The sequence below is a fragment of the Aspergillus brunneoviolaceus genome (genome assembly GCF_003184695.1).
Source record: "Aspergillus brunneoviolaceus CBS 621.78 unplaced genomic scaffold BO95scaffold_8, whole genome shotgun sequence".
Taxonomy (NCBI): Eukaryota; Fungi; Ascomycota; class Eurotiomycetes; order Eurotiales; family Aspergillaceae; genus Aspergillus; species Aspergillus brunneoviolaceus.
Genome location: NW_020290738.1, coordinates 432,125 through 456,290, shown reverse-complemented (window position 1 = coordinate 456,290; position 24,166 = coordinate 432,125). Strand labels below are relative to the sequence as shown.

At 52.1% G+C, this 24,166-nt stretch overlaps 8 protein-coding genes across 8 annotated transcripts; 5 read left to right on the top strand and 3 right to left on the bottom strand.

Moving 5' to 3' along the window:
- Positions 1–735: 735 nt before the first annotated feature.
- Positions 736–1,598, top strand: BO95DRAFT_269726 (uncharacterized protein). The gene has a single exon (XM_025581573.1). It carries the CDS (start codon positions 995–997, stop codon positions 1,451–1,453), a length of 459 nt encoding a protein of 152 aa, XP_025446173.1. The 5' UTR covers positions 736–994; the 3' UTR covers positions 1,454–1,598.
- Positions 1,599–5,606: 4,008 nt separating this feature from the next.
- BO95DRAFT_439245 (uncharacterized protein) lies at positions 5,607–6,475 on the bottom strand (the record flags this gene model as incomplete). Its single annotated transcript, XM_025585693.1, has 1 exon — positions 5,607–6,475. A coding segment is annotated over exon 1 (221 nt), but the record flags the coding sequence as incomplete, so codon positions are not given.
- A 1,651-nt stretch (positions 6,476–8,126) lies between these two features.
- On the top strand, positions 8,127–9,245 carry hapB (transcription activator HAP2; the record flags this gene model as incomplete). Its single annotated transcript, XM_025582197.1, has 1 exon — positions 8,127–9,245. The coding sequence occupies one exon, from the start codon at positions 8,127–8,129 to the stop codon at positions 9,243–9,245; it is 1,119 nt and encodes a 372-aa protein (XP_025446171.1).
- Positions 9,246–11,393: 2,148 nt separating this feature from the next.
- BO95DRAFT_353987 (putative arsenite resistance protein Ars2) lies at positions 11,394–14,261 on the top strand (the record flags this gene model as incomplete). Its single annotated transcript, XM_025582195.1, has 3 exons — positions 11,394–11,496; positions 11,562–13,576; positions 13,626–14,261. 3 exons carry the CDS (start codon positions 11,394–11,396, stop codon positions 14,259–14,261), a joined length of 2,754 nt encoding a protein of 917 aa, XP_025446170.1.
- A 341-nt stretch (positions 14,262–14,602) lies between these two features.
- BO95DRAFT_511416 (uncharacterized protein) lies at positions 14,603–17,058 on the bottom strand. Its single transcript, XM_025591436.1, has 5 exons — positions 16,410–17,058; positions 16,239–16,343; positions 15,955–16,176; positions 15,712–15,854; positions 14,603–15,584 (listed from the first exon to the last, which is right to left on the bottom strand). Exons 1-5 carry the CDS (start codon positions 16,602–16,604, stop codon positions 14,864–14,866), a joined length of 1,386 nt encoding a protein of 461 aa, XP_025446169.1. The 5' UTR covers positions 16,605–17,058; the 3' UTR covers positions 14,603–14,863.
- Positions 17,059–17,394: 336 nt separating this feature from the next.
- BO95DRAFT_470919 (amino acid transporter) lies at positions 17,395–19,250 on the top strand (the record flags this gene model as incomplete). Its single annotated transcript, XM_025589550.1, has 5 exons — positions 17,395–17,556; positions 17,618–17,688; positions 17,749–17,862; positions 17,926–18,386; positions 18,442–19,250. 5 exons carry the CDS (start codon positions 17,395–17,397, stop codon positions 19,233–19,235), a joined length of 1,602 nt encoding a protein of 533 aa, XP_025446168.1. The 3' UTR covers positions 19,236–19,250.
- A 266-nt stretch (positions 19,251–19,516) lies between these two features.
- BO95DRAFT_354178 (uncharacterized protein) lies at positions 19,517–21,664 on the top strand (the record flags this gene model as incomplete). Its single annotated transcript, XM_025582204.1, has 2 exons — positions 19,517–19,577; positions 19,647–21,664. 2 exons carry the CDS (start codon positions 19,517–19,519, stop codon positions 21,662–21,664), a joined length of 2,079 nt encoding a protein of 692 aa, XP_025446167.1.
- Positions 21,665–22,251: 587 nt separating this feature from the next.
- On the bottom strand, positions 22,252–23,954 carry BO95DRAFT_439239 (uncharacterized protein). The gene has a single exon (XM_025585692.1). The coding sequence runs from the start codon at positions 23,846–23,848 to the stop codon at positions 22,373–22,375; it is 1,476 nt and encodes a 491-aa protein (XP_025446166.1). The 5' UTR covers positions 23,849–23,954; the 3' UTR covers positions 22,252–22,372.
- Positions 23,955–24,166: the final 212 nt, after the last annotated feature.

Below are 24,166 nucleotides of genomic sequence, written 5' to 3'. Positions count from 1 at the left end.
CGGAGTATCTTTTCCAAACAAGCCCCTCCTGACCCATGCGGCCTGGTCACCACACCAGTCTTCGCCAAAGGGAGGGCGACTGCGGGGTCAGGCTGTCTCTTTGTTTGTAGCTGAGAGAATGTTCTCTTAAGTAGCCATCTAATCCTTTCTGCCTCACCCCGCCTTGTCGACGCAATCAGGCAGACTTGGATATGCAATAACAACTATGGGTTATAGACTTCCCGCCCAAGAGAACTGGGTCAGTCGGACTGTTGACTGTCTGGGTCCGCAGGGACAATCAGTTGTGCTTCTGGCTTTGTTCTTCGTTGGCCGTAGGTCAGATACGCGTAAGACTAGTAAGACTCCAAGATGGGTATAGATCACGATTATCGCTGTCACCTCCGAGGCTCGGAGCGACAATCAGGGAAGATTTCCTCTTCGTTTTGACCTGAACGTCTTGAGCACACATAGGTCTTACAGGCGGAGTCCCGACCATGATGCATCAGTTTATCGCATAACCTAAGAAACCAGTACAGCGCGTACCTCCTCTGATGCCAGTGATCCAGGCGGACTTGATTCAGGCGCTGGTGATGCGAGGTATATGAGAAAGGTACTATTACCATCAGCCTCCCTGATTGCTTTCGATTTGTAAACTAGGTTTGCACGAATGCTGCATGTACAGCTGAGCAGGATGCGGTGGATCGGTTTGTTAAACCTGTAAGAGAGGGACAGGTAGCCGACGGTAAGGTACCAGAATCGTTGGCCTCTAACAAGTCTAGTGGAGGCATATCGCTATCCAATAAGCACCATTCCTCTCCTCAAGCAACGTAGCAGTCACTTATGTAAACATGCATTGGTGAATCGCGGCCCCGTACTGAATGTCACCCTGCGGAGTCTACTCATACTAAGCAGCTGGGATATAACACAGGAATGACATTTTCCTTAAGAAGAGGTACTTTCTTCTACGAAGGGTACCATATTGGGACATCCTACTAGTGATTCTGCCTTGGACAAAATGCATCGCATCACTGATGCTGTGGTGAATCGTTGCGGAAAGAGTCATCAGTACCATTCTTTGGACCAGACTCAAAGGTACCAGGGCCTGTACTCCGCTCCTGGACGCTATGTGTCATCAAGCCTGATGTGTCGGCCCCTCTATGAAAGAGTTAATCCCCGTTCTTCATCCATCATGCATCTCGTCAAAGGCACTGGGGCGAAGGTGAGCAACCTCACACGAAGAACTCTCTATCTGAAGAGAAGAAGGTTTGCCGGCACAACTCAGAGTTCAGTGCATATCACACAGAAGTCTCTGGAAGCGAGCACAACCTCACAGCGCTGGAACTCTCCTCGATGGAGATCATCAAGGTGGTATCACTGCTCATGTGAGCGCTCTGTGAACCTCTGTATCTTACCGAATTGTAGTCCAGCGGGGAGGATGACTCGAATCATCAAAAACCCGGTATCTGGAGTGTAGCATAACACAGCCTAGCGAACCGAATCGAGGCGGGACAGAACTGGCAGGCAATGCCTAGTCCATGGCCCGGGTGGCCAATGGACCGGCCCATGGAAACGTCATATCTTAGCAACCCATCCTGTCATTGCACACAGCAGCATGCAATCGTTCCATTTGGTGTTTATGGCTGGACGCCCATTCTTTCGCTCCCCCTTGCAAAGGTCAGTAGCTGGCTATTGTTCAACCTGACGCCTCAATTGTGCGATGCAATACTTCGGTCTGATGATGATCATGTGTAAGGGGCGTTCGCTCAATGAGCCTTTTGAGATGGAAGGGTTGCGCTCGTGAAGCGTACACTGCATCGATCAGCATAACCGATTGACGAGTAGGAATTTGTGCTATGCGTTCGTAACTTGTTCCTCAACTCTCCGGGAGGAGCCATTCTACTACCTACAATGGCAAGATTTACCAATATGGCAGTCAGCCCCGGAGCAGTGTATTGAGTGAAGTAGCGCTGAATGTAGACTCGGGTGACAAGGTTCATTGCACTTGTAGACGTTATGAGGATCGCTGTACAAATGGTCTAAACCACCTGGGTCGGCGGAATCTTCGCTCCTTGCCTCCGCGCAGCAGTTCTTCGATTGCCTTTCAGGTGATTGTGCGCGGGTTGGCTTGTGTAGCACAATGGGCCATAGAGCCGTCACAAGAATCCCATGGTGTCGAACTGAAATAGTGTTCTAAAAAGATTATGATCAGGTTGCTGGTTCGCGTACACATTCTCCCCTATGTAGAATCAAGCTGAGCACATGCTCGTGATCCACGGATGGCTCCATATGTTATGATATCCTCGATCTTGACGAAATCTTTTGTGTTTCAGAAATGAAGACTACCTTAATCCCTGTGATCGGACTCGATTGATTGTACTGTCAAGGGTATACAATCTTTCGGCGTGGCCCCATCTCGTGTCTTTCCGATTGCGTGTATGACAGCAAGGTATCTCATAGGGCGCAGTCGATCCGATAGAATGGCCGGACAAAAGGTAAAGTGTCGATCGGTCGGTCACGCTGTTCTTCCACTGCGAGACTCAAGTCAGGCCAGCAGCTTCCGCCACCCGACAGTTTAATGAGAACACCCATTGACACGGAAACACGGCAGTTTCAAAACACGATGTTGGCGGAAAGTCAAATAGAAAGGCTCTCCGCCACGTGAGGGAGCAGCCGATGGCATAATTTGCCCGCTATAGGGCTTTAGGACCTACAGGCGCACTGCCATGGGCTGCATCAGAGGATCTTGGCGGGTGATGAATAGGTTGAACTCACAAATATACGTTTCTTGTCATCTCGAAAACAGTAGAACTAGTCGGCATTGCTTGCTGGGGAGGTCGGCTAAATTCAAATCAGAGAGCGCGTTCTTGCTATGAGCAGTAGGTCAATGGTTAGATCTATCTATAGGCAGCACAGCTGGCCAAGTATGGGTAGCTTATGTTCGTGCGACCAAAAGCTAACTATGTTACTTGATGTCATTGTATAGCATCCCGAAAGATTGGTTAGTGGAACCCTCCGCAGCGCTTGGTCTGTCTTCCGGCCTAGCACTTTCTCGCCTATGTGGGTTACACTTCGATCTGGGCAAATTCAAGACTGTGCAAACCTCGCTAGCTGAATACGGCCAGAGACGCGGAGGGACGATCGAGCGGAACGTCGATGGGATAGTCTAGAGCTTGATGATTCACAATTGAAAACATGCCCAGCTACTCGCTCACTGCTGTTTGTGACCAAGATGGAGCGGTGTGGCGGGGACTGTCACCCACAGCTGCCCTGACGTCACCTGGCCAGAGCTTAGGTGGGTGCTTTTTGCTAGTTTGCGCCAGGCGGTCAAGCTTCACACGTGGTATAGAACAGACCAGCCTAACAATCCACCCTCTATTTCACTAGCAATCACGATGGTGTGAAAATCCAAACAGGCCCGAGAATGCGGAGAGTTTTAAATGTGACTGGGTTCTTTACGATGCTTGTGCAAGGTGTTTGGGTGCTCCGAGTTAGGATTGGACCTGATCTTCCACAGTAGGACTTGAGCCTCCTGTTAGAACGGATGTATATATTTTCGGACTTGGATAAGACCATCCGCAACATGACGTCCACTTTAGCAGCTGTACGGACTAGAACGACAACAAACTGCAGACACAGCTCCGCTACATATGTGACATACTAGGACAGTTCCGTCACTTTGTTAATAGTCGTCCAACCCAAGAAATTTGAGTATGCGAGCTCTCTACGTTCTCCTCTCATCGAGTATCGGAACAATCACGTGATTGTATATTCGCCTCGAGATTCCCAAACGATAACTATAGATTTTGGGACAACAGTAGTATACTATGGACGGAAGGGCGCTTAGAGGCCCACGGTAGTCACGGTTCATTGTCCGATTGTTGGGTGTGCAACCACAATATGCGATAGCGGACCACGGTCGCGTCGGAAATTTGATTAGAATGTGATCCAGCGCTTGGTCGAGCGCTAGTGATTTCCCAAAGAATCGTCGCATCCTGCAAAAAGTGAAAGAAAGAAAAGGGAAAAGGAAAAGTTACAGATGCGAGCTGTTACAAGCTTATGAATCTTGTCCACAATGCGCATAGGTATAGTCATACTTCGCTTCTGCTGAAGAGGTCTGCAGCCCGCAGTGGTAGGTAGATAAATAGATAGATAGAGAAACGAACGAATGCGCTCGTGCTTGCATTTTCCTCTGATTATTATTTTCCGAGGTGTCTTTCCTGAAGGGGAGATATAACCGAGATTGGCCATGGCTCCTCGATGAACTCCGCTGACGTCTGAGCGCACTGGCCAGTAGCACACCACCGTGCGGCGTATGGTAAGAAAAGCAAGAAAACGGCCGCGCTTACAGAAGGACGGACAATCAGGGTGACTTCACGGCTCAGGTCGCATGGTGCAGGATGCACGTTCTGGCTAAAGCACTGCCTACAGTAGTTGGTTGTTTTGAATAATGCTAATGCTAATGCTAATGCTAATGCGAAGATTGACGCGACCAGCCAGAGCTCTCGATGGAGAAGTCACACATAATCAGAGTAGTACGTATTTAACCAGGTATTAATAAGAGACTCCCATGTCAAAGAAACAGGCGCTGGTCCAAGAGGAGACGACGCCAGCAGATCTTGTTCTTGATCATCAGCACCTGGCTGGCACTGGCAGTCAATACTGTAGCTACATACTGCCTGGGGTGGCTGGTGAAATTGAAGGTCGGCCACCATCCTCGGTCTTACAGTTTTTGTTCGATTCCCGAGGACGCTTGGCCCGGTTGGGTCACACCTGCTGAGAGTCACAAAATGAGCATTCGGGATGGCCGGATGCTTTCCAGACTGGGCGGCGAAGAAACCCTGTTCCTGGGTAGATGGATGGTGAACATAAGGGCATTTTAGTTTATCATTTGAACAGTTGGCTTACGACCAGATCAAGACGCAGACGCTGTTGACAGATAGATAGATAGATATATAGATAGATAAATAACATTGATCAACTGAAATTGTTGATGAGCCTGCACCCAGCCTTTAAGAGGAGAATTAAAAAAGCAACTAACTTAAGGAACTGCAACTGTGTGGGTGGGTGGGTGGGCGGGCGAGGGTAGTGGTGGTGGTGGTGGTGGTTGGGGAAGATACAGGTGGTAATTTCTAGTACGGGTAAGTAATGACGGTCAGTGACGGACCGCCTTACCTAAGACAGGTTAAACCCGATGGAGCGAAAAACCCTGGAGGCGACCTTTGTTGGAACTGGAAAGGTTGGAAAGTCGACGAAGCTACCGAGCCAGTCAGCTCCCCTTCGCAACTGCGGCCGGTACAAATGCCCCATCGCTCGCCCCTTCCTCTCGCTGCGGCTTTCTCTCTCTGCTCACTCTCGTTGGTCATCCAACCTCTCCAGTCCTTGCGTGTCCCCCCTCCAGGGAGTCCAGTCAACCCCCCCAGTTGGACTGTTCTTGTCTGCCCGCACAGAGCCCATTGAGCCCATTGGTTTCAAGGTTCTCTGCTCTTTTTTCTTTTTTTTCCTACTCGCTCCTCCCTCCAGCCTGGGTTGGCTTCCCAAGTTCAAACCCATCACCCATCTGGTCTTTGTCCAACCCAATCGTCGTTTGCCCTTCCCACCCCCATCCGCTCTCCTCTTGTGATTGATCACTTCCCTCATCTCTCTTCTGCCTTTACCACGGTTGTGATCGAATCACCATCTAAGGTACGTGAACACTATCACTTTTTTTTTTTTTTTTTCTCTAAACAGTTCAATACCATTTTCCATTCCCCATCCCATACATACCCCTTGCTCATAGTTCTTTTTGCATCGTGAATTTGTGATCACCTATCTTATTTTCCTCTCAATGCCTCTGATTGCATCACCTTAATCTGGTTGACGCCCAATCCCGTTACACCCTCCTCCCCTTCATCTCCGAGGCTGGCCCCCAATCTCCTTTCCCCTCCCCCCCCGTGGTCTGCAGCCAGGTTGTTTCTCCAACCGCCGTGCAGCTCTCACTGCCAGCACTCCTATCAGACCCCAGTCATAATGATTCAATCACTCAAGCACGCTTCTCCACCAGTCAACTTTGTGCCTTTTTATTCTGTGTGCTTGTGTGCATGATTCATATTGAAATTTTGTGTTTTTCATTACCCGTTTGGTTATTTGGTGAACAAGCAAAGTCTTGGCCCTGTCATACTTGCTGCTTTTTCCCCGGGCAAGGGTGGGCTCCGATGTTTGATGCGTTTGACTCGGCGGATCAATCCCGGGCCGGACTGACATCAGCGGCAGCACCGCAAAGCAACAGCTTGAGGGAAAGAGAGAGGGGGTGTGTGTGAGAGAGAGAGAAGTAAGCGTGTTAGCTGCTGCTGCTGCTGCTGCTGCTGTCCGCCTTCTTCTTGAAAGCGCGAACCCGCGGATCAATCCGAATCCCTTCCCTCGTGACAGTTGATTTCCGGCAAATCATTGACTTGATTTGCCCTTTTCGTGTTGCGCTGCATTGGAAACTTCTCCCTTCCCCCGGAGAATAATCGCTGCTAAAGGTAATTAACCTTGTTTCAAACCACGAGGCAGCGGCGGCGTGTTGTTGTTTTCTGTTTCTGCCCTTCGCTGCGATCGCGACCCGCACACCGCGACTGTGATCCCTCTCTCTCTCTCATCCTCTGGGGAAACGCAAAGCAAACCTGGAAATTCTATCCTGTTAAGTTGATCTGTACCTGAACTACTATTTTCGCTGTCATTGTCATTTGTCCTAATTCGCCAAGTCCCCTTTGATCCGCGATCGTGTCATGCTTGATTTCTGTTGTGTTTCACTTGCTGCTACCTTTCTTCCCCCTCCCTCCCCGCCCGTTACGATCCAATCACCACGCGTCAATCCCTGCCTGCCATCGTCTTGGATCTGATATCTCTAACATTATCACCTTTAGCTAGACGCGAATCATATTTCCGTCATCGCGAACTGAAATCCTTGAGTTCAGTTCACACGTGTTTTTGATAAGGACACGCGAAAAGCAGACCACTGCCCTTGTCTCGGCTCACGAGTGCGTTGCAATTAACAAGGTATGTCACCGGCTGCATCATGATTCCGCTTGCCAACGCATACATCCTTCAGCCCTGAATGGACGAAGACGCCACGGTTTTGCCTTCCCCTCCCCTCTCCCCACCCCCTTCCACCCTGACGCTTTTACCCTGGATGACAGCACACAAATCAAGAAGCCGAAATCTTGGTTTGTGGAGATGATCGATGCTAATTGTGTGCTGTAGCTGAGAAAGCCGTGCAAGCCCCCCTTCAGGCGCATCCTGACATCAGCGCGTCCCACGCCGCATTATAGTTCCGGGGACCCGTGGACTAGCCTTAGCCCGCACTACCGGGTCGCGACTGAGAAGCTGACCACGCTGCTAGCACCGCCTCAAGACGGACGTGGCCAAGCAGGCAGTCCGACTGACTGACTCTGGGAACTGCGCAGCCAGTTGTCGTCTTATTATACTGCGTAGCATTTATTTTTCCGTTTATTTTTTTGTCTCTGTTGTGCTGGAGATATACCTCTGCGCTATCACCGAAGCGATTGCGCTTTGTCTGACAACGCATCAAGTGCAACATTTTATCGAGGACACCCTGGTTCGCTGCATCGAAGCCCAACCACGTTACACTCGGAGGAGAACGTAAAAAAGATTTCCACAAAAGACACTGAACCGCCGGAGAAAGTCACTTGGAGAAATTTGGACAAACAAGCGTTCAACCTTGCCCAGTCACTCTTGTCGACGTCTCGAGTGTATTGGCAAAACAAAAGCGGAGGTACGCGCCCAGGTGCAAGCGCCTTTCTCTTCCCCCATCCACCCCACTCACTCCGAATCCAGTGACCGGCTGGTGCTGCGCTTCATGCTGACACTATAACAAGAATCCGCAGACCTTCCGCATTTAACTCGTCGAATCATCAGTCACGACCACAGACTATTTGCGGCCGCCTTTATTTTTCTGTGCACGACCGTAATCTTCTCCAAGTGCAACTGTTGCTTCACGACCTATCATTGTCCCTTGATCATTACCAACCTGGTCTCCGACAACTGAGCTCCTGTCAACCGTCTCGTCTTTGTAGTATCATTGGTTCTGACTAGCTGGTTCCTGACAGCCAGGGCGCTCGATCAATCCTCATTGATTGGAAGCGCGACAAGCTCGTCGCGACTTCACGATGGAATATCCTCCGCAATATCAACAGCCCCACGGGCAGCATCCCCATGCCCCGTCTCACATCGCTGCCCCTTACCAGACAGCGCCCCCGAATGCAGGTCCCGCTGTAGGGTCAATGACTTCTCCCACTAACCCCCAGGCACACATGCAACAAGCTCATCCTACACACCAGGCCTCCCCAATCGTTCCCTCACAGTCTCACTACCAGCAACCGCAAAATGCTCCTGGATCAGTACATCAGCAGATGAACTTTCCCCAATCGTACGGCGTCGCAGCTGCGATGCCACAAACGTATGGAATTTCACCCACCCAGGCGGCTGCCATGGCGACGGCTGCAGCATCGGGCCCATTCTATCCCATTCATCAAGACTCGATGCCGGGTCAGATGGGACCTGGCCCTCGGGGATCTCCACGCATGGCTGGAGTTCAGGTCAAGAGTGATCGGAACCCTCGTTCCCCCCCTCAAATATCGGGTCAAATGGCCTCGATGGGAGCTCAAGTACCGATGTCCCAGAGTGCACAGTTGCAGCAGCGTCGCATGAGCCATGTGGGCAGTCCTCACGTCCCGAGTGCGCAGCCTGTTCTTAACCACGTTGGCCGACCTTCCGTGCCGCCGGCCATGGTGGCTCCGCCCCAACCTCAAATTCAGCAAAGCCAGGCTTCTCCTGATATGGTTGCCGGTGGCGGGGATGAATCCCCACTGTATGTGAATGCGAAGCAATTTCACCGCATTCTGAAGCGCCGGGTGGCCCGACAGAAGCTGGAGGAGCAATTGCGACTGACCTCAAAGGGACGCAAGCCTTACTTGCACGAGTCGCGCCACAATCATGCCATGCGGCGTCCTAGAGGCCCCGGTGGACGCTTTTTAACAGCCGATGAGGTTGCTGCAATGGAGAAAAAGCAATCAGCCGGCGCCGTGGCTTCTGGGCAGGAGAACATCGACAGCAATGCTACGAAATCAGTGGGAACCACCTCCCCCACAGCGCAGAAGCGCAAGTCGAGCGACGTCAACGATGAAAATGCCAATCCCAAGAAGGTCAAGACTGTCGCCGCGAAAGCGAGCACAAGTGCCGAGGAGAGCGAGAACGAATCTGCTGAGCTGTCTGACGAGGACGGCTGAATATTTTGCCGTTCTAGGCCGCCAGCTCGTGCCCTCTTCTAATCATTATCATGGATTTACGGATAGTTGTTTTTGATTGTTTTCCCTTTTTTTTTCCTCTTTATATTACAACCCCTTCGCTTGAACCACCCAGCGATGTGCACATGTTAACGTTCATACCATTATCTCTGTTGTTGCAATTTTCTTCTTCCATTCTTCCTCACGCCACCTTTCTACTTATGTTTGTTTATATCGTTATGCTGGCACGAAGTATTTTTACCACCACCCCTTACATCTGATGATGTTCAGCCTGTCAGGATTGCATGTGTGAGATGATTATGTTCTGTTATTTTCCTTTTTCTCTCGGGACGGTGCACGGTTTCCGAATTATGAAGGGATTATGTTGTTCATGCCACTGCTGATGCTACATGACCCAGCGTCTTTCCATTGGAGGTCTAAATTCTTACAGTCGATGGCAGCGCTTTATACAGACTGCTATCCAGTCCTATCGACGGGTACCCCAAATGTTATTGACAACTTTGTATTTGCGACCGTCATGGATGGCTTAAAATTTCCTTGACCAAACCTGCTATTTCACTTGATCTTGCCTCGGCGCGGAGTGGTTTTGGGGTCCATGGTTGGTAGTTAAAGAGTGGTCTGTACCTGGTAAAGCGCGAGCTGGTTGGAAGAGTGTCAACAGTGGTGATCTGACTGTTGTCAATTGGGACGCTGCGTCCAGACTCTCGTGTCCGACTTAAGCCAGACCCAGGGTTCCTTCACCCAGGTCTTTCCCACGAACTCGATTCGTTGTCCTTCATCCATGGCCAGCTGATGGTTCGACCAATTCTGGTATTTGATCCGGCTTGTGATTTTCGACGGATGATTCCCATGCTAGTTATGTACAAATATGCTAGTTACCAGTTTTACCAGTTTTATCTCGATATTTCTGTCAGTTCCAAATCGGATACTGTTTGATCTCTGGATATCCAGGACGCGAGAGCTAGAGAGCTAGAACGTGAGAGACGTCACTGCTTTCTGAATATGATTTAGAGTACTTATAGACGGAGCTTGAAATTTGAGTTGAATTATGAGTAAAGAGGCATTTCGAGGGAAGCATTTTGAGTGATCGAACTTGATATCTATCTATAAGTATCTTATCTTGGACTCGGGGGCTTCGTTTCTATTTTAAAGTGGCGCGCGCTGTCACAGGCCACCGGCCTCAGGCCTCAGACAAACTAGTCCGAATGCGGATTAGTGGTAATTCATCCTCTGGGCTTCCAGCCTCATCTTTCTCCATCGTTCTCCCTCCCCTTCTTTCCTCTTTCCTTTCCTCTCCAGCTTTCCTCTCCCTCCCCCCCCCACACCGATTGATCCGCACCACTATTCAGCTCTGTTGCGAGTTTGCTTATCTCGTTCCATCTGATCTTCTCATCGGGTTGGACGTCTGTTGCGCCAATTCGCTCTCTCAAGTGGACTATCCAGACCTCTCCGTTCCAAGGCTTCTCGTGTAGGTTGCCTGCCTTGCCTTATTACTCTCTTATCGTGCTCAGTCTATCCTCTTCCGTATCGCCTTTGTCTTTCATCTCCTCCCCCCCCCCCCCCCCTCCACAAATACCCTGCGCTCATTCTCATCAATCTCTCAATCAAAATTCATCGAGTTTCGATCAAGCCAATTATCTTCACTTGTGCCTGCGATTTTCCTTCTTTCAAAGCTTTACTTCCTCATCGTCGCGTCGCGCCGTGATCGGCCCTCGAGACCATCATCTGTGCTCTTGTCCATATTGTGCTCCCATTTCCTCCAATCGTTGTCTGGCTCGCGTGAGCGCCCTGCTTATTTCTCTCTCTTCTCTGGCTCGCTCTTGTCTCTTTTACAAAGAAAAACAATGCCTCTTCCTCGTCCCCTGGCCATTTTAGGGCCTACAGCCTCGTCCTCATCCTTTCATTTCCCACCTTGTCCCTTCAAACCATCATCATTGTCCCGCCCTTGAGACACTCTTACAAGTGAAGGACGTACTCTAATCCGATGATGTCGCATCTTAGCTTATCCATTGTCCCTCCCACTTTTGGGTCAACTCGCGACCTGTTCTGCCAGTCTCACCACCCGGACCATTCACCCGAAGTGACTTCCAGTCTCGGACTGTCCGATATTCCCTTCAGGGTATCGCTGTGATGGATGCATATGACACTTTCGGCTCTCCCGGGAGAAGCCGTGATGGCGGCGATCCTTACGCCACCCGTGCACCAGTCGATTCGTATCGCCGCAGATCGCCTGGTAAGTGGAAAGATTCTGGTCGTCTGTTTAGTCACGGCCTACTGATAACATCTTGAACTTATTAGTGTCTCAAGACCGCCGTCGGGGTCGCGGCCGCTCTCGTTCGCCTGCCATGATCGATCGCTATGAACCGGTCGACCGTCGTGCTCCACGAGACGATTATTACGGCGCGTCCCGCGAGCATGCCGCGCGTGAGCGTGACGACCGTCGTTCTGCGCCTTCGCCCAATGTCGCCAACATCGATCGCTATGTCCCGGGGCAGGATTCCGGCAAGCGCCCGATTCCCACAAATCCTCTGCCTAACCCTCTCAACCTGGACTTCCAAGTTGGATTCAATTGGTTTGCAGAATGGTGGAGGGCGGAGCAGGCAATCAAGGAAGAGAAGGAACGCGCTAAGCACGGTGGCAGACGCCCATCGGATCGCGTCAAAGGAGAACGCGAGGCTCGCGAAGACAGAGACAGAGAAAGGGCACAAATCCAAGCTGCTTACGACGCCTACAAAGTTGACCTTCAAGCCAAGATGGCCCGCACTTTCGTCCAACATCATCGCAACGAGGAATGGTTCAAAGAGCGATATGTCCCGGAAGTGCGAGAGCCTCTCCGTCGCCGATTGATGGACTTCCGCATGAGCGCTTATGAGCAATGGGAGAACGATCTTGAAACCGGCATCTTCGATGAGTTCACTTTGGAAGGTATCTACAAGAGCGAGAGCGACGGAGCCGGCGGTGTAATCGAGAAAGAAGAGGGCGAAACAACTGCTGTTGGCGAGACGTTGGGTGTCTTGGATTTGCTCCCAGCCAGAGGCGGCGACCTACGGGATGAGGCGTTATCCCAGTCAGCCTTACTGATCAAGACCTTGGCTCCTAATGTGAGTCGTGCCAAAATCGAAGAATTTTGCAAGGAGCACCTTGGGGAATCAGATGGAGGTTTCAAATGGCTCAGTCTAAGTGACCCTAATCCTTCCAAAAAGTATCATCGGATGGGTTGGATCATGCTTCACCCAGCTCCCGATGTTCCCATCGTTGAAAGAGGCGATGGGCGCGAAGAAGAAGGTGAAGAGATGGATCAGGATAGCAACTCCAACGGAAACGTGACCGTGTCGGCCGCTGAGAAAGCCCTCGAAGCTATTAATGACAAAACAATCCACGACGAAGTTCACGGTGATTTTGTCTGCCATGTCGGTGTACATGTGCCCCCATCGCAACCCCGCAAGAAGGCTTTGTGGGACCTGTTCTCATCCCCCGAGCGCATCTCTCGTGATTTGGAGCTGGCCAGGAGATTGGTTTCTAGATTGGACGCGGAGATGGGGGCTCATGCGGATGGATTCACCCGGATTGAGGAGAGAGTCGAAGATCTGCGCGGCAAGGGATGGCTACAGCCCCCTGTGACTGGCCCCGTTAGCGTTAAGAAGAGGAAGTCCGATTACGATGCTGATGATATCGATGAGGGCGAGGCCGAAGAAGGAGAGGAGCGGGAGGGATGGGAAGATGACGACGTGGATGACGAGGAACTTCTGGCCAAGAAGAAGAAATTGGATTTGATGGTGGAGTACCTTCGAAGAGTCTACAATTTCTGCTTCTTCTGTGTCTTTGAATGCGACTCAGTCCACGAGCTTGCCCGGAAATGTCCAGGTGGACATCTTCGTCGCCCACGTGCTGGTCTGACAACACAGTCCAAAGCTGTCGCTCGAGCTAGTGCACTGGGGCAGCCGTTCCCCGTCAAAAAGAAAGAGCCAAGCGAGGAGGGCGAGGAACAGCCGCCCGCTGTGGAGGAAAGACGGTCTCAACGATACAGCTCCAAGTCCGAACAACAGCTTCAGCGAGCCTTTAACTGGGTTAGGACCTTTGAAGACAAGCTCCTGCAAATCCTTGAGCCTGAAAATGTGGACATTGCGAAGTTAGGCGGCAAGCCAGTTGACGAGGCTCTGGAGGAGGAGCTGAGCAAGTTCATGAAGCAAGAGGACGAGTCAAAGTACCGATGCAAGGTTCCTGAGTGCACGAAGCTGTTCAAAGCGGATCATTTCTGGCGTAAGCACGTCGAGAAGCGTCACACTGAGTGGTATGAGAACATTCGCAGCGACGTAAGTGCTTCTATTCCCCGTGGGTTAAGGTGTTGCTAACAAGTCATAGCTTGCTTTGGTCAATGCCTACGTGCTGGATCCCGCTCGCATCGCGCCTTCCCGGTCGGATGCCAACAGCAACGGTCATTTCCCCTTGGGCACTGGACAAGGTCAGGCGGGTACTCCCCGCGGGTTCAGCCTGGCATCAATGCCGGCACATTTCGCAGGCAGTAGTGGTGTGCCCCCAGGTTTCCAGGGTCTCCCTGGCTCTGGATTGCCCGGGTTCATGGGTGTCAATAACTCATCCTGGAGCGGAAATGGTATAGTTCCTGGTGATGGCCATGGCTTGCATCAGCCCGGAGTTGTGCGTCGTGGTGGTGGTCGCTACAACAATCGCACCGGACCTTACGATCGCCGAGGTAATCGACATGGTGCACAAGCAGGTGGCATTGGCCGCTTGAGCCCGATCCGTGGTATGTCTAGCATCTATGGAGCGGGAGGGCGTCTGCCGGCCAGTTCTGGAGCCCCATACATTCCTGCTGGCCACCCCGCTGCGGCTGCTATGTTAGGGGGCGGCAATTTCCCCGATGCCAGTGGGGCGCAACAAGGTATGGGTCCGCGCGAGGCTGTTCAAGGCCGCAGTCTGAAGAGCTACGAGGATCTTGATGCCGTTGGCGGTGCCGGCAGTGGGGAGTTGAATTACTGAGGAAATTAGCCCACCTTGTAACAATTTGGCGTTGGCTTTCTACTGCATTTAAACCTTTCGATTTAGTCTCGGCTTCGTTGCGTCTGTATTGTATTTCTCAAGGGGTTCTTGTCTCTTTTTCTCGCTTTCTTCTCCATTTGCAGGTCAAAAACTGGTTTCGACGCAGCAGGTAGTTTGGGGTTTCAGTTATGGTGGTACAGTTTACTCATCTGGGATCGAAAAACAGTTTCCTAGCATCGGCATTGCTGAGTTGTATCATACTTCCGTCTCTCTCGGGTTGAGCCAATGCTGCTCGATGGTCGTTATCTAATGGAATTGGTATGCGTTCATCTCTCCTCGGACCATTTTTCTATTTTAGTAACATGTAAGTGTGGGTAATTCTTCAACAGCCCAAGTCACGCTTCTGGTCTGAAGCTTTACATGATATCGTCGATTTCTGCTCCGTAGTTCAGGTACTGTTCTATACTTTCCCATCGAGCGACAGCACGAGGCAGGATTGGAATACAGAGAATAGCCCAACTTTCGAATTGTAGTTCTTAGAGAATGCCCTTCCAGCGAGAATCTACTTACGGCAGAAGCCCGGCGAGGCCAATCCGCCGACGCTAAATCCCACTGAACCTTTCAGAGAACCTTTCAGAGGACCTCCCACTGCTATCCCTCTTCCACCCTGCTGCGCCAGCACCCCCAATCCTCCCAGCAAGGTGATTCGGACGAGCATGTCCACCCTCACCCGCCAGATTGTACGAGTCACTCCCACTGCCGCGTGACTCGCCCCTCCTAGTATCATCCCCCTCATCCTGATCGTCAACCCTCCGCTCCTCCAACTCAATGACCACCTCACTCGTCACCTCAATCTGCACGTCCTTCCGAATCCCCATCCCCGTCACCCCCAGCTGCTGCTGACCGCCCCAGGCATGGCGCCCCAGGATCGGCTCCTCCTCGATGGTATCACCACCACCACCACCACCACCAGTGCCATCAGTACTGTAACCCCGACCCTCTTGCAGACCGCTGCGGGGTATTTTAGTGGTATAGTGCTTCGACGAGCGGAAACCGCCACCGTCCCGCGTCTTCCTGGTCGTGTTCTGGTGCCGGGATTTGCTGTTGTGGGCGCCGCCGTCACTGGTGTAATAGGCGAGGCCGTCGTCGTCCTCGTAGACGGCGATCAACATCTTGAAGGAGGAGAGGGTGAGAAGGAGGATGCTGGTGGCGAGGTAGAGTTCTTTTAGGATGGTCGGGGTGGAGGCTTGGAGGGTTGGGTTCGGGGAGTGGAGTTGGGTGAGGAGGGTGCGGTAGTGGATGGTTGTTAGGGGGATGAGGAGGCTACATTGTTTTCACTTGTCAGTGCTGCTTTTGCGAGAAAGGGGGGTTATGGGGGTTGTTTTGGAGTGGAGGATGGATGGATGGGGTGTGGATATGGGCATCGAGTCAGGTTGTGGAGAGAACGTACATTCCCCGGCTGCCAAGGAGGGAGAGAACGGTTAGTTTGCGGGATCGGCGGAGTCGGAGGCTGTAGATTAGTTTGATGGGGTAGATGAATAGGAGGATTTCGAGGAGGATGTCCAGGGCGGTGGTTGCTGTCCAGTGGGGTTGCTGTGGGATATAGGGAGGGTTAGGCTTGGGGAGGTTCGGATTTGAGGGATTTTGGGGTGGGGGATGGGATGAGATGGGATGGGATGATAAAAGCACTGACTAGACTGCGGCATTTGTCGTTGATGTCGGTCCATGGTTGGGTCCTGCTGCAGCGGATCCCGATGAGGATGATTGATACTATTGTCCAGATGATGGACACACCCAAGAGACTGCGTGGGATCCAGCGAGCTGCGTGAGTGGTCAGGTGTTGGTATAGAAGACTGGTGCAGCATTTGGAGAGGCCGAGGACAATGAGGTAGAGCAGGTCGGAGGCGTATGCGCTCTGGCAACCACTCGGGTTCAGTGATGGACCGCATTTTTAAGGGAAATGACAACATGCTATACCTTGTCCATTCTCTCTGTGCTGGATTGGTCGAGGAGTTCGGAGCTCTTTCCCCAGCCTAGGTGCGTTTGGTAGAGAACGACACTTATTTGCGCGATGGCGACTGCCTGTCTTGACGTGTGCTGGCATTAGAGGTGGATCAAAGAATGAACAAACAGAGACACATTCCGTACCACTGCAACCCCCAGAAGATAGTCATCGCTCAATGCCATCGACCGCTGCGTCGTTGCGTAGACGCGCATGGCCAGTGAGCTGAGGACCAGGAAAAGACACACGCTTGCGAAGATGATGATCAGCCCGGTATGGTTGTGGGCATTGTTCTCCGCCAAAGGCGGGGAGATGCCCGGAGGCAAGCTGGTATAGGTCATGAGAATATTACAACCTTAGAAAGAGGAACGCATGAGTAGACGAAGAGGAGGATGCCACGCTGGGGTGGATTCTAGGAAGTCGAGCAAGCATCCTCGTGGGAGCCGACCTCAGGGCAAAATGCCGATACAAATCATGGTAGGTCAAACCTACGACTCCCCCTGGTTAGGCCTGCTGGTCCCCTCAAGCGTTCGAAATTCAGGATGCAGCGTGGCTGAACTGTGGCATAGGCTCGAAGTACTCAGACGATGCATGGATTAGTCTTGGCGGCATCAAAAAGGCAGTTGGCCGAACCCTAAGAAACTAGCACCGGACCGCGATTTTGTGCCGAGGTGGAAAAAGAGCGGTGGTAGTAGATAAGGGAAGGTCGAGACTAATCTTCAGGTGGAGACTGAGAGACAAGTAGGCTAAGCCTATCCCAATCAAGATAAGCATGTTAATCTAGTAGTTTATTGTTGATTAGCGAGTGCAGGGATCAGAAATTGCTCCGCCGGACGGACCGTTGCTAGTTGATATCGAGGCGTGCGCAGGCGAGGTTTTAGTGCCACTAAACTCGTTAGTCCTGCAACACAGTCCTTTGTCTACCTTAACTTGCGTAACCCCGGTACGGAGAACGGTCTCAGGCAAATTTGCATGGCGCTGGCGTGATTTGCCCCTTTCCCTGATTCCTTGTCCGAATTTCTCCCCCGCAGTCTCCGGTCGTCACTGATATGAAATTTCTTTGGGTCGTGACCCCCTCCTTCTGCTCCCTCCATGCCCTCTCCATCCTGAGCTTTCAAGCAACCTGATCCTATGGCCAATCAACAAGATCTGCAACAATACAGCATGAAGGAGCCTGTGGTGACCGGCTTCCAGAGCATGGAGGTCAATGAAGTCAACGATGAGGATGAAGTCAAGGGAACACGTTATGATATGACGGAGATGGATCGCATGGGCAAGGCCCAGCAGTTCAAGGTGAGTGCCATCAGCATCACTTGCAAATTGTCTATTCTTTGCTAAAGAATGCAACTCATAGAGAAACATCCGTCCGCTGGCAGCGCTCAGTTTCTCTGCTGTTTTGCAAGCCACCTGGGAATATATCTTGCTGTAAGAAATCCACGGCCTCAGCTTTGGGCTTCGTTCGAATTCGTGTTCACAGAAAGACAGGTCCAACTATCAAGGTTTGCAGGATGGCGGGCTGGCAGGGATGCTATGGTCATACGTCTGGAGTACCGTGGGTTTCGGCTTCATCATCGTTTCCCTGGCTGAGATGGCATCGATGTAAGGAATCGGAAACCCCGAGCTAATAACCCTTCATGATGAGCTAAATATGTGGTCTTTTAGGGCTCCCACGTCTGGCGGCCAGTACCATTGGGTTTCGGAATTCGCACCGGCCAGGTATCAGAAGTTTCTGAGTTATGTGACCGGTTGGATGTCGGTCCTTGCCTGGCAAGCAGGCACGGCCTCCGGTTCCTACTTGACAGGGTCCATCATACAAGGGTTGATCAGTGTCAGAGACCCTAGCTATGACGCCACGGGTTGGCAGGGCACCCTGTTTGTCTTTGCCATGATCTTGATTGCGTATTACTTCAACGTGTACGCCTCGGGCCTCATGGCCCGCATGCAGAATGTCCTGCTCGCTACACATGTGCTCTGCTGGGTTGTGATCGTGGTATCGCTTTGGGTCCTGGCTCCCCTGCAGTCGGCTGAAGCGGTCTTCACCAAATTCGAGAACTTTGGTGGATTCTCTTCGATGGGGTTGACGGTGATGGTGGGCCAACTCTCCGCGATCTATGGCTGTCTGAGTAAGTGAATATCGCCTGGAAAGGAAGAAGACTGGAGACTGATCCTCTTCACTAGGTTCGGATGCAACGGCCCACATGTCGGAGGAAATCAAGGACGCTGGTCGTTATGTGCCCATTGCAATCACATGGTCATACTTCGCCAATGCAATCCTGGCGTTGATTGTGCTGATTACTATGCTTTTCGCGACTCCTTCCGTCGAGGATGCCCTGAACGACGAGTCAGGCTATCCTCTGATCTATGTCTTCAAGCAGGCAACTGATACGTCTGGAGTCAATGGCTTGATGGCGATTATCTTGATCCCTGTGATTCTCAGCAACATTCTGTTCAACGCCTCCACCGCTCGGCAAACATTCTCTTTTGCTCGTGATCTTGGACTGCCGTTCTCAAAATGGACTGCTAAGGTGGACGAGAAGCGTAAGCTTCCGGTCAATTCGGTGATCCTGACCTGCGTTTTCAGTGCTCTCTTGGCTTTGATCAACATTGGCTCTGAGACCGCTTTCAATGCCGTGGTATCTCTCAATGTAGCCGCGCTCATGTTCTCCTATTCCATCTCGATGAGCTGTCTGATTTGGCGAAAGCTCTACCACCCGGAGAGCCTGCCGCCTGCTCGCTGGGGGCTTGGCCGCTATGGTTTGGCTGTGAATATCATTGGATTGATATATGTTCTCTTCGCGCTGTTCTGGTCATTCTGGCCAAGTGAGCTTCCTGTTGCGGCTGACAACTTCAACTGGAGTGTGGTGATCTTCGCGGCCATTTTCATCCTGAGTTTGGTCATGTATGTGGTCAAGGGAAGAGGGGAGTATGAGGGACCAGTGACGTTGGTCAAGAATGGGGGTCATGACCTGTAGGCTATGAAGACGGATTGGATATAGTTCTTGAAGCCATCTGGGATAAAAATAAAGGAGGCGTGAGAGTTTGTACTGTAGTGTTTAGAGAGTTGTTTGTGAGGTTTGTGAGGTGCACAATGATGATGACTCAGCACGTGCGTGCATGCTCTGTGCGGGTCGGACAACCGACTGCCCCGCTGCGCCGTGGTCTAATCATTCGCTTCTGCGCCTCTCTGATCTCCAATAATACTTCAAGGTTCTTATTGCCTGGACTCTTATCGTTGTTAGGTAGATACAGGTCGATGTCGACTGTGCCTACACAATCTCGACGCGTCTCACAACGCCAGCCTCTAGCATGTCGAGGTGAGTAGAAGTGGCTCTCTCTTGCCGTGGGCCAGTTCATTGGACCTCGCGAATAACTCGTGTCTTTAGAATGTACCAAAAGCAAGCGAAAATGCAGCAAGACCATCCCCTGTACCCGATGCAGTCGACTGAGGCTCAGCTGCTCTCGTGAGATTGTGCAGTTGCAGCGAAGCGCAGCGCGACATGGAGCTGAAGTAGACTTCCTCGACTCACTGGTCGGGGATTTGAACTTGCTTCTTGAATCTACATCCGCTACAGCAAAGCTAGAGCTACCACAGATCATATCAAACGTTCGGAATAGAATTTTTCAGCTTCAAACGGGACTGGAACCTTCACTTGACCCCCAGCCACCTGTGCCCGAACCTCCGCTACCACCCGGACCCAATGAAGCACAGTACCATGCTGAGCCGGTGGAGCCAGCTGGTTCATCATTAGTGACTGCCATCGAGCATTTGGCATGGGGCAGAGACTCTGCCGGATGCTTTCCACATCTGAAATGTGGATGTCAGTATAGCCGACCCGTAGTCCCCAGAGCAATTCCGCGCTCTTCTCAACGTTCATTCGACCTCGGTATGGATGCTTCCAGTGCAGAGAAGCTTATCCGTTTCCACTTATGCCATATGGCTTGGCACCATGACTGCATTCATGCACCCACATTTCTCGAACAGTGTGAGAAGTTTTGGCGTACTGGAGAAACGGATCACGCATTGTGGATGGCTCTTTACCTTTCGGTTCTTGGAGCGACTGTGTTTGCTATGCGCATTAGCAGCCGAGCCAAGGCTGCTGTCGCTATCGACTTAGACATGATGCCTCCAGCGGATCATTTTCTGACGGCTATGCTAGAAGCTCTCTATGCCGGTCACTTTCTCGAGGACATGTCGATATATGCGCTGCAGGCGATTGTCATCTCCACTGAAATTGCCCATAACCTGGGCCGGAGTCAGCTGAACGCCACCCTATTCAAGGCAGCCGTACGTATTGCAGAATGCCTGGGAGTGCATCGAATACGAGAGGCGCGCGGAGCATCTCTGGACACCGAGGAGGCGTGGCTCGAGACCGTACAGCGTGAAGTGGGAAAGCGCGTGTGGTGTCAGATGCTGATTCAAGATCACTTCGCCATCCCCTTCACCAATACCTATAGCATCTCGCCCTCGCAATACTCTACGGGATCTCCGTTGAACGCGGACGACTACGACCTGACCGACATGCCGCAAACAGTCCCAACGGTGAGTAGCTATGTGCGGGCGCTACGGAAGATTGCAGATCTGATGCCATCACTGATCGATGGGCTGGGGTCGATGGGCCAGCCAAAGCCTCTCCGAGAGCAGTATGCTCATGTCCTACTGCTGGACAAACGAATGCGCTCCGTTGTCAAGGGCTTCCCCCACTTCCTGTTACAACCCGATGCTGAGAAAGAACTCGAAATCCCTTGGCTAGGGATCGCACGACGCAGTCTCGCGATCACGGCCGCGGAAAAGATCATCATGATCCACCGCCCATTTTTGTTCCTGTCATTCCACTCTTCTTCGTATCAGCACACCCGACGAACATGTGTTGCCGCTGCACTGACCATTTTACGCGAGCATGAGACCATCATCAACGAGGGCGACTTCTTCGTCTGGACGCACTCCGCTTTCTGCATCACGGCCGCGATCATCCTCTGCTTCGAGGTCAGCGTCGCCTCAAATGATAGCACCGGAGGTCCTGAGACCGATAAATTCCGGCTGGCGATTCTGGCCGCACGTAACCGCCTCGCAGACCAGAAGAGCGATATTCTCGCGCAGAGAGGCGTTGCCCTCATCGATGCAATTTTTGCCTCGGAGGGGAACCTGGACTTGGATTTCTATCGCGCGGTGGCTGATGTGCTCCGATTTGGCCAGACCACACAAGGGAACTCCAGCATTAGCAGCAGCACCACCGCCACCACTACATTACCCATGCCCCCCGACCTTTCCGAACCTTATCGCAGTCCAAGTAACACGGCTACTCCCGACTCTCAGTCCACCTTTGATCCGCACCCGGACAACATGGATTTCGAGACTTGGTTCAACCATATCTTCTACCATCTCAACAGCTCGGCCACATGATTGAATCGCGTGCTTTTCTTTCTGGTGATACACACTCTCCTCACGGACTCGCTACCGCTGACCATGGCCCGACTTGGTTCTCTGAACGTGCTGAGGTGGATTTGCTTGCTTTTCATGCTGAAATCCACGTGCTGGGTTGTCTGGGTAAAGTGAGGCTTGTTGATCTGGCAGGATTGGCTCTAAAAACGGGACGGGGCTGTGTGCCGGTGAAATCTCGCCTTGGGCGCTGCTTCTCGAAAGGCTGTCGGCCCTATATATCTGGTTCAGCCTCTTCCAAGAGACGGAGGGCCTCAGCGGAGCCTGTTACGGTGTCTTGTCTGGACTGTATCGGCACAAGGACTTTGTTCGATGGTGGGTGCCATTTACCCAATCAATGTACTTGACTGCCCCAGTGCTTGGAAATAGACTGTGTCTTTACATTTTACCTGAAATAATAAGACACGAATGAATGCTTGGAAAGGGGGGCGGAGGAGGGTTCAATGCCGCGAAGAGAGGCGGGTCATATCTGGCATCCGACGTTGGAAGAACCATTGCGTGCATGTGCTTATGATATCTTCGAGCTCATATCGAAAACGAAAACTTAATTGATATTGGGTATCGACTGGGAGAAATCTATATACTGGAAGTAGGTGAATAGCCAATGCAGCCAACTACGTCCAAGAAAAGTATTCCCTGGTCAGATCTGCTACAGTACCAGGGGGGGTGAAGCTACGGCATCTCTATGATAACCTCATCACCTCCGTCGCGCCACTGCGCCCCCATGCGCCGGATCCGTCGCTCACTAGCTAGAAACAAGAGCAGGTATATATGCGAGGCAATCTCCCCCCACGCGTAGATTTTGAGCGTCAAGCGCTGCGTTTCTACCGCCGCTGCACCTGGCAGGGAAATGGGGGGTTCGGGGCTCGATCTTTTGGGTTCATGCAGGGATGTTGGCGGCTGCGCATCCTCGAGAATGCACCATACGCCCCAGCCTGCACGACCCTCCTTGTTGATGAAATCGGACAAAAAAGTCCAGAAGCGGGTGAAGAAGGAGACATCCCAGGTTGTACTGGTCTTGGTGCTGACGGAATTGTCATGGGGTACAGTAGGTGACGGCGAGGATGCGGATGGAACGAGAGTCAAGTGGAGGAACCAGTAGCCTCGTTCGAGGGGGTCCAGATCTCGCGTTTGTTTGACGGGGTCATACGTTCGTCCTGAGCGGAGACGCGTGGCTAGCATCGCGAGGGTTGGAGTGATGTGGGTTTTGAAGGGTAATCTGGAGACTGGGGGTAATGGCGGGTGGATCTTGAGGGGCGTCGTTACTAGGGCATTTTTCGTAGAGGGCGTGTCGTGGCAAGGGGCATCAAGTGCTGAAGAGAGATTAGAGACGGATGGGGTGGATTGTGCGTGCTCATGCCACGGCTGATAATAACTTGGTTCGTTTTGAGTTCCGGGCAGAGGCTCGTCATCTCCCTGTTTTTCGGGTATACCAGGCGGACTGACCCGATTCCGCTTCGCTGGAGGAACGTCTGTTACAGGTGGCAGATTATATTTGCGACGCGATACAGATACAGGAGGCGTTGTCTCCTGCGGGGCGTGATCGGGCTGTGGTCGCACGGGCGGAGCGTCATGTCGGACGCGGTCCGGAGAGCTGGTATACTCTTTTCTCTCCGGTATTGGAGGTTTTACCCCGCTTCGCTTCGCTGTATGTACATCGGTTGTAGGTGGCGATGATCTGTGAGCGCGTACGGTGGCAGTGACAGGAGAATTGATCTCTTGCGAGGCGAGGATATCCTGCTGAGTTTGTTCGGGTTGCGAGTCTGGAACCACACTAATGGGGGTTCCGAGAGAGTCGGCGACGTGCTGAGTTTGCTGGCCAGGTGAAAAGACCCCGGCCAAGACTGGTATTGTTTCTGGTTGCCGATGAGGTATATGCAAAGAGCCAGTGTTAAGCTCTCGATCATCATCGTCAGCCTCAACACTATTGGTGTTCGCGGTCGATCTTACTGCCGCCGATGAGGCGGCCAGTTGTGCGCTGTCGGCAGTGTTCACTTCATCGGTATGGTCATTGTCCGATCGCAAGGTGATCACTTGGCGGGTGGAGGCCTGGAATGCGAGGATGGCCTCGACTTGAGCCCGATAGCGTGCATCGTCACGGACGGTCCCGGGCGCGGAGATGTGAATGAGGATTTCGGAGTCGGGCATGGCATCGGGGAGGTAATGGACAAAATCCCTGCGCGCACATGGTGGATCTCGCTTTGACTTTCAATCCCTAAACCTTCTTGTCTGGTCAAGGTGAAGGGGCTGTGGATGGGAACGAAGCTGAAAGAGAAGGAGGGGAGGGGCAAAGGTCAAAGGTCCAAGGCCGAGCGGAGAAAGAGCTGAGTCTCGCCGCCTGCCCGTCTGGGCCAGATTGTTAGCCTTAGGCCGCTGATCACCTTTCAATAGTTCCGCCGCATGCGCATCTCCAAGTTTCCTTCAAGTTCTCAAAATCCACTCAACTACACTTGGGTAAGATAGACA

What these genes read in the sequence shown, in the direction of transcription:
- BO95DRAFT_269726 (XM_025581573.1), top strand. Translation starts at nt 995, where the DNA reads ATGCATCGCATCACTGATGCTGTGGTGAATCGTTGCGGAAAGAGTCAT.
- BO95DRAFT_511416 (XM_025591436.1), bottom strand. Translation starts at nt 16,604, where the DNA reads ATGACCTATACCAGCTTGCCTCCGGGCATCTCCCCGCCTTTGGCGGAG. An exon ending in GCACAGAGAGAATGGACAAG is followed by an intron (nt 16,177 to 16,238) that starts GTATAGCATGTT and finishes AGTGGTTGCCAG; the next exon opens with AGCGCATACGCCTCCGACCT. An exon ending in CTCCTTGGCAGCCGGGGAAT is followed by an intron (nt 15,585 to 15,711) that starts GTACGTTCTCTC and finishes AAAACAATGTAG; the next exon opens with CCTCCTCATCCCCCTAACAA.
- BO95DRAFT_439239 (XM_025585692.1), bottom strand. Translation starts at nt 23,848, where the DNA reads ATGCCCGACTCCGAAATCCTCATTCACATCTCCGCGCCCGGGACCGTC.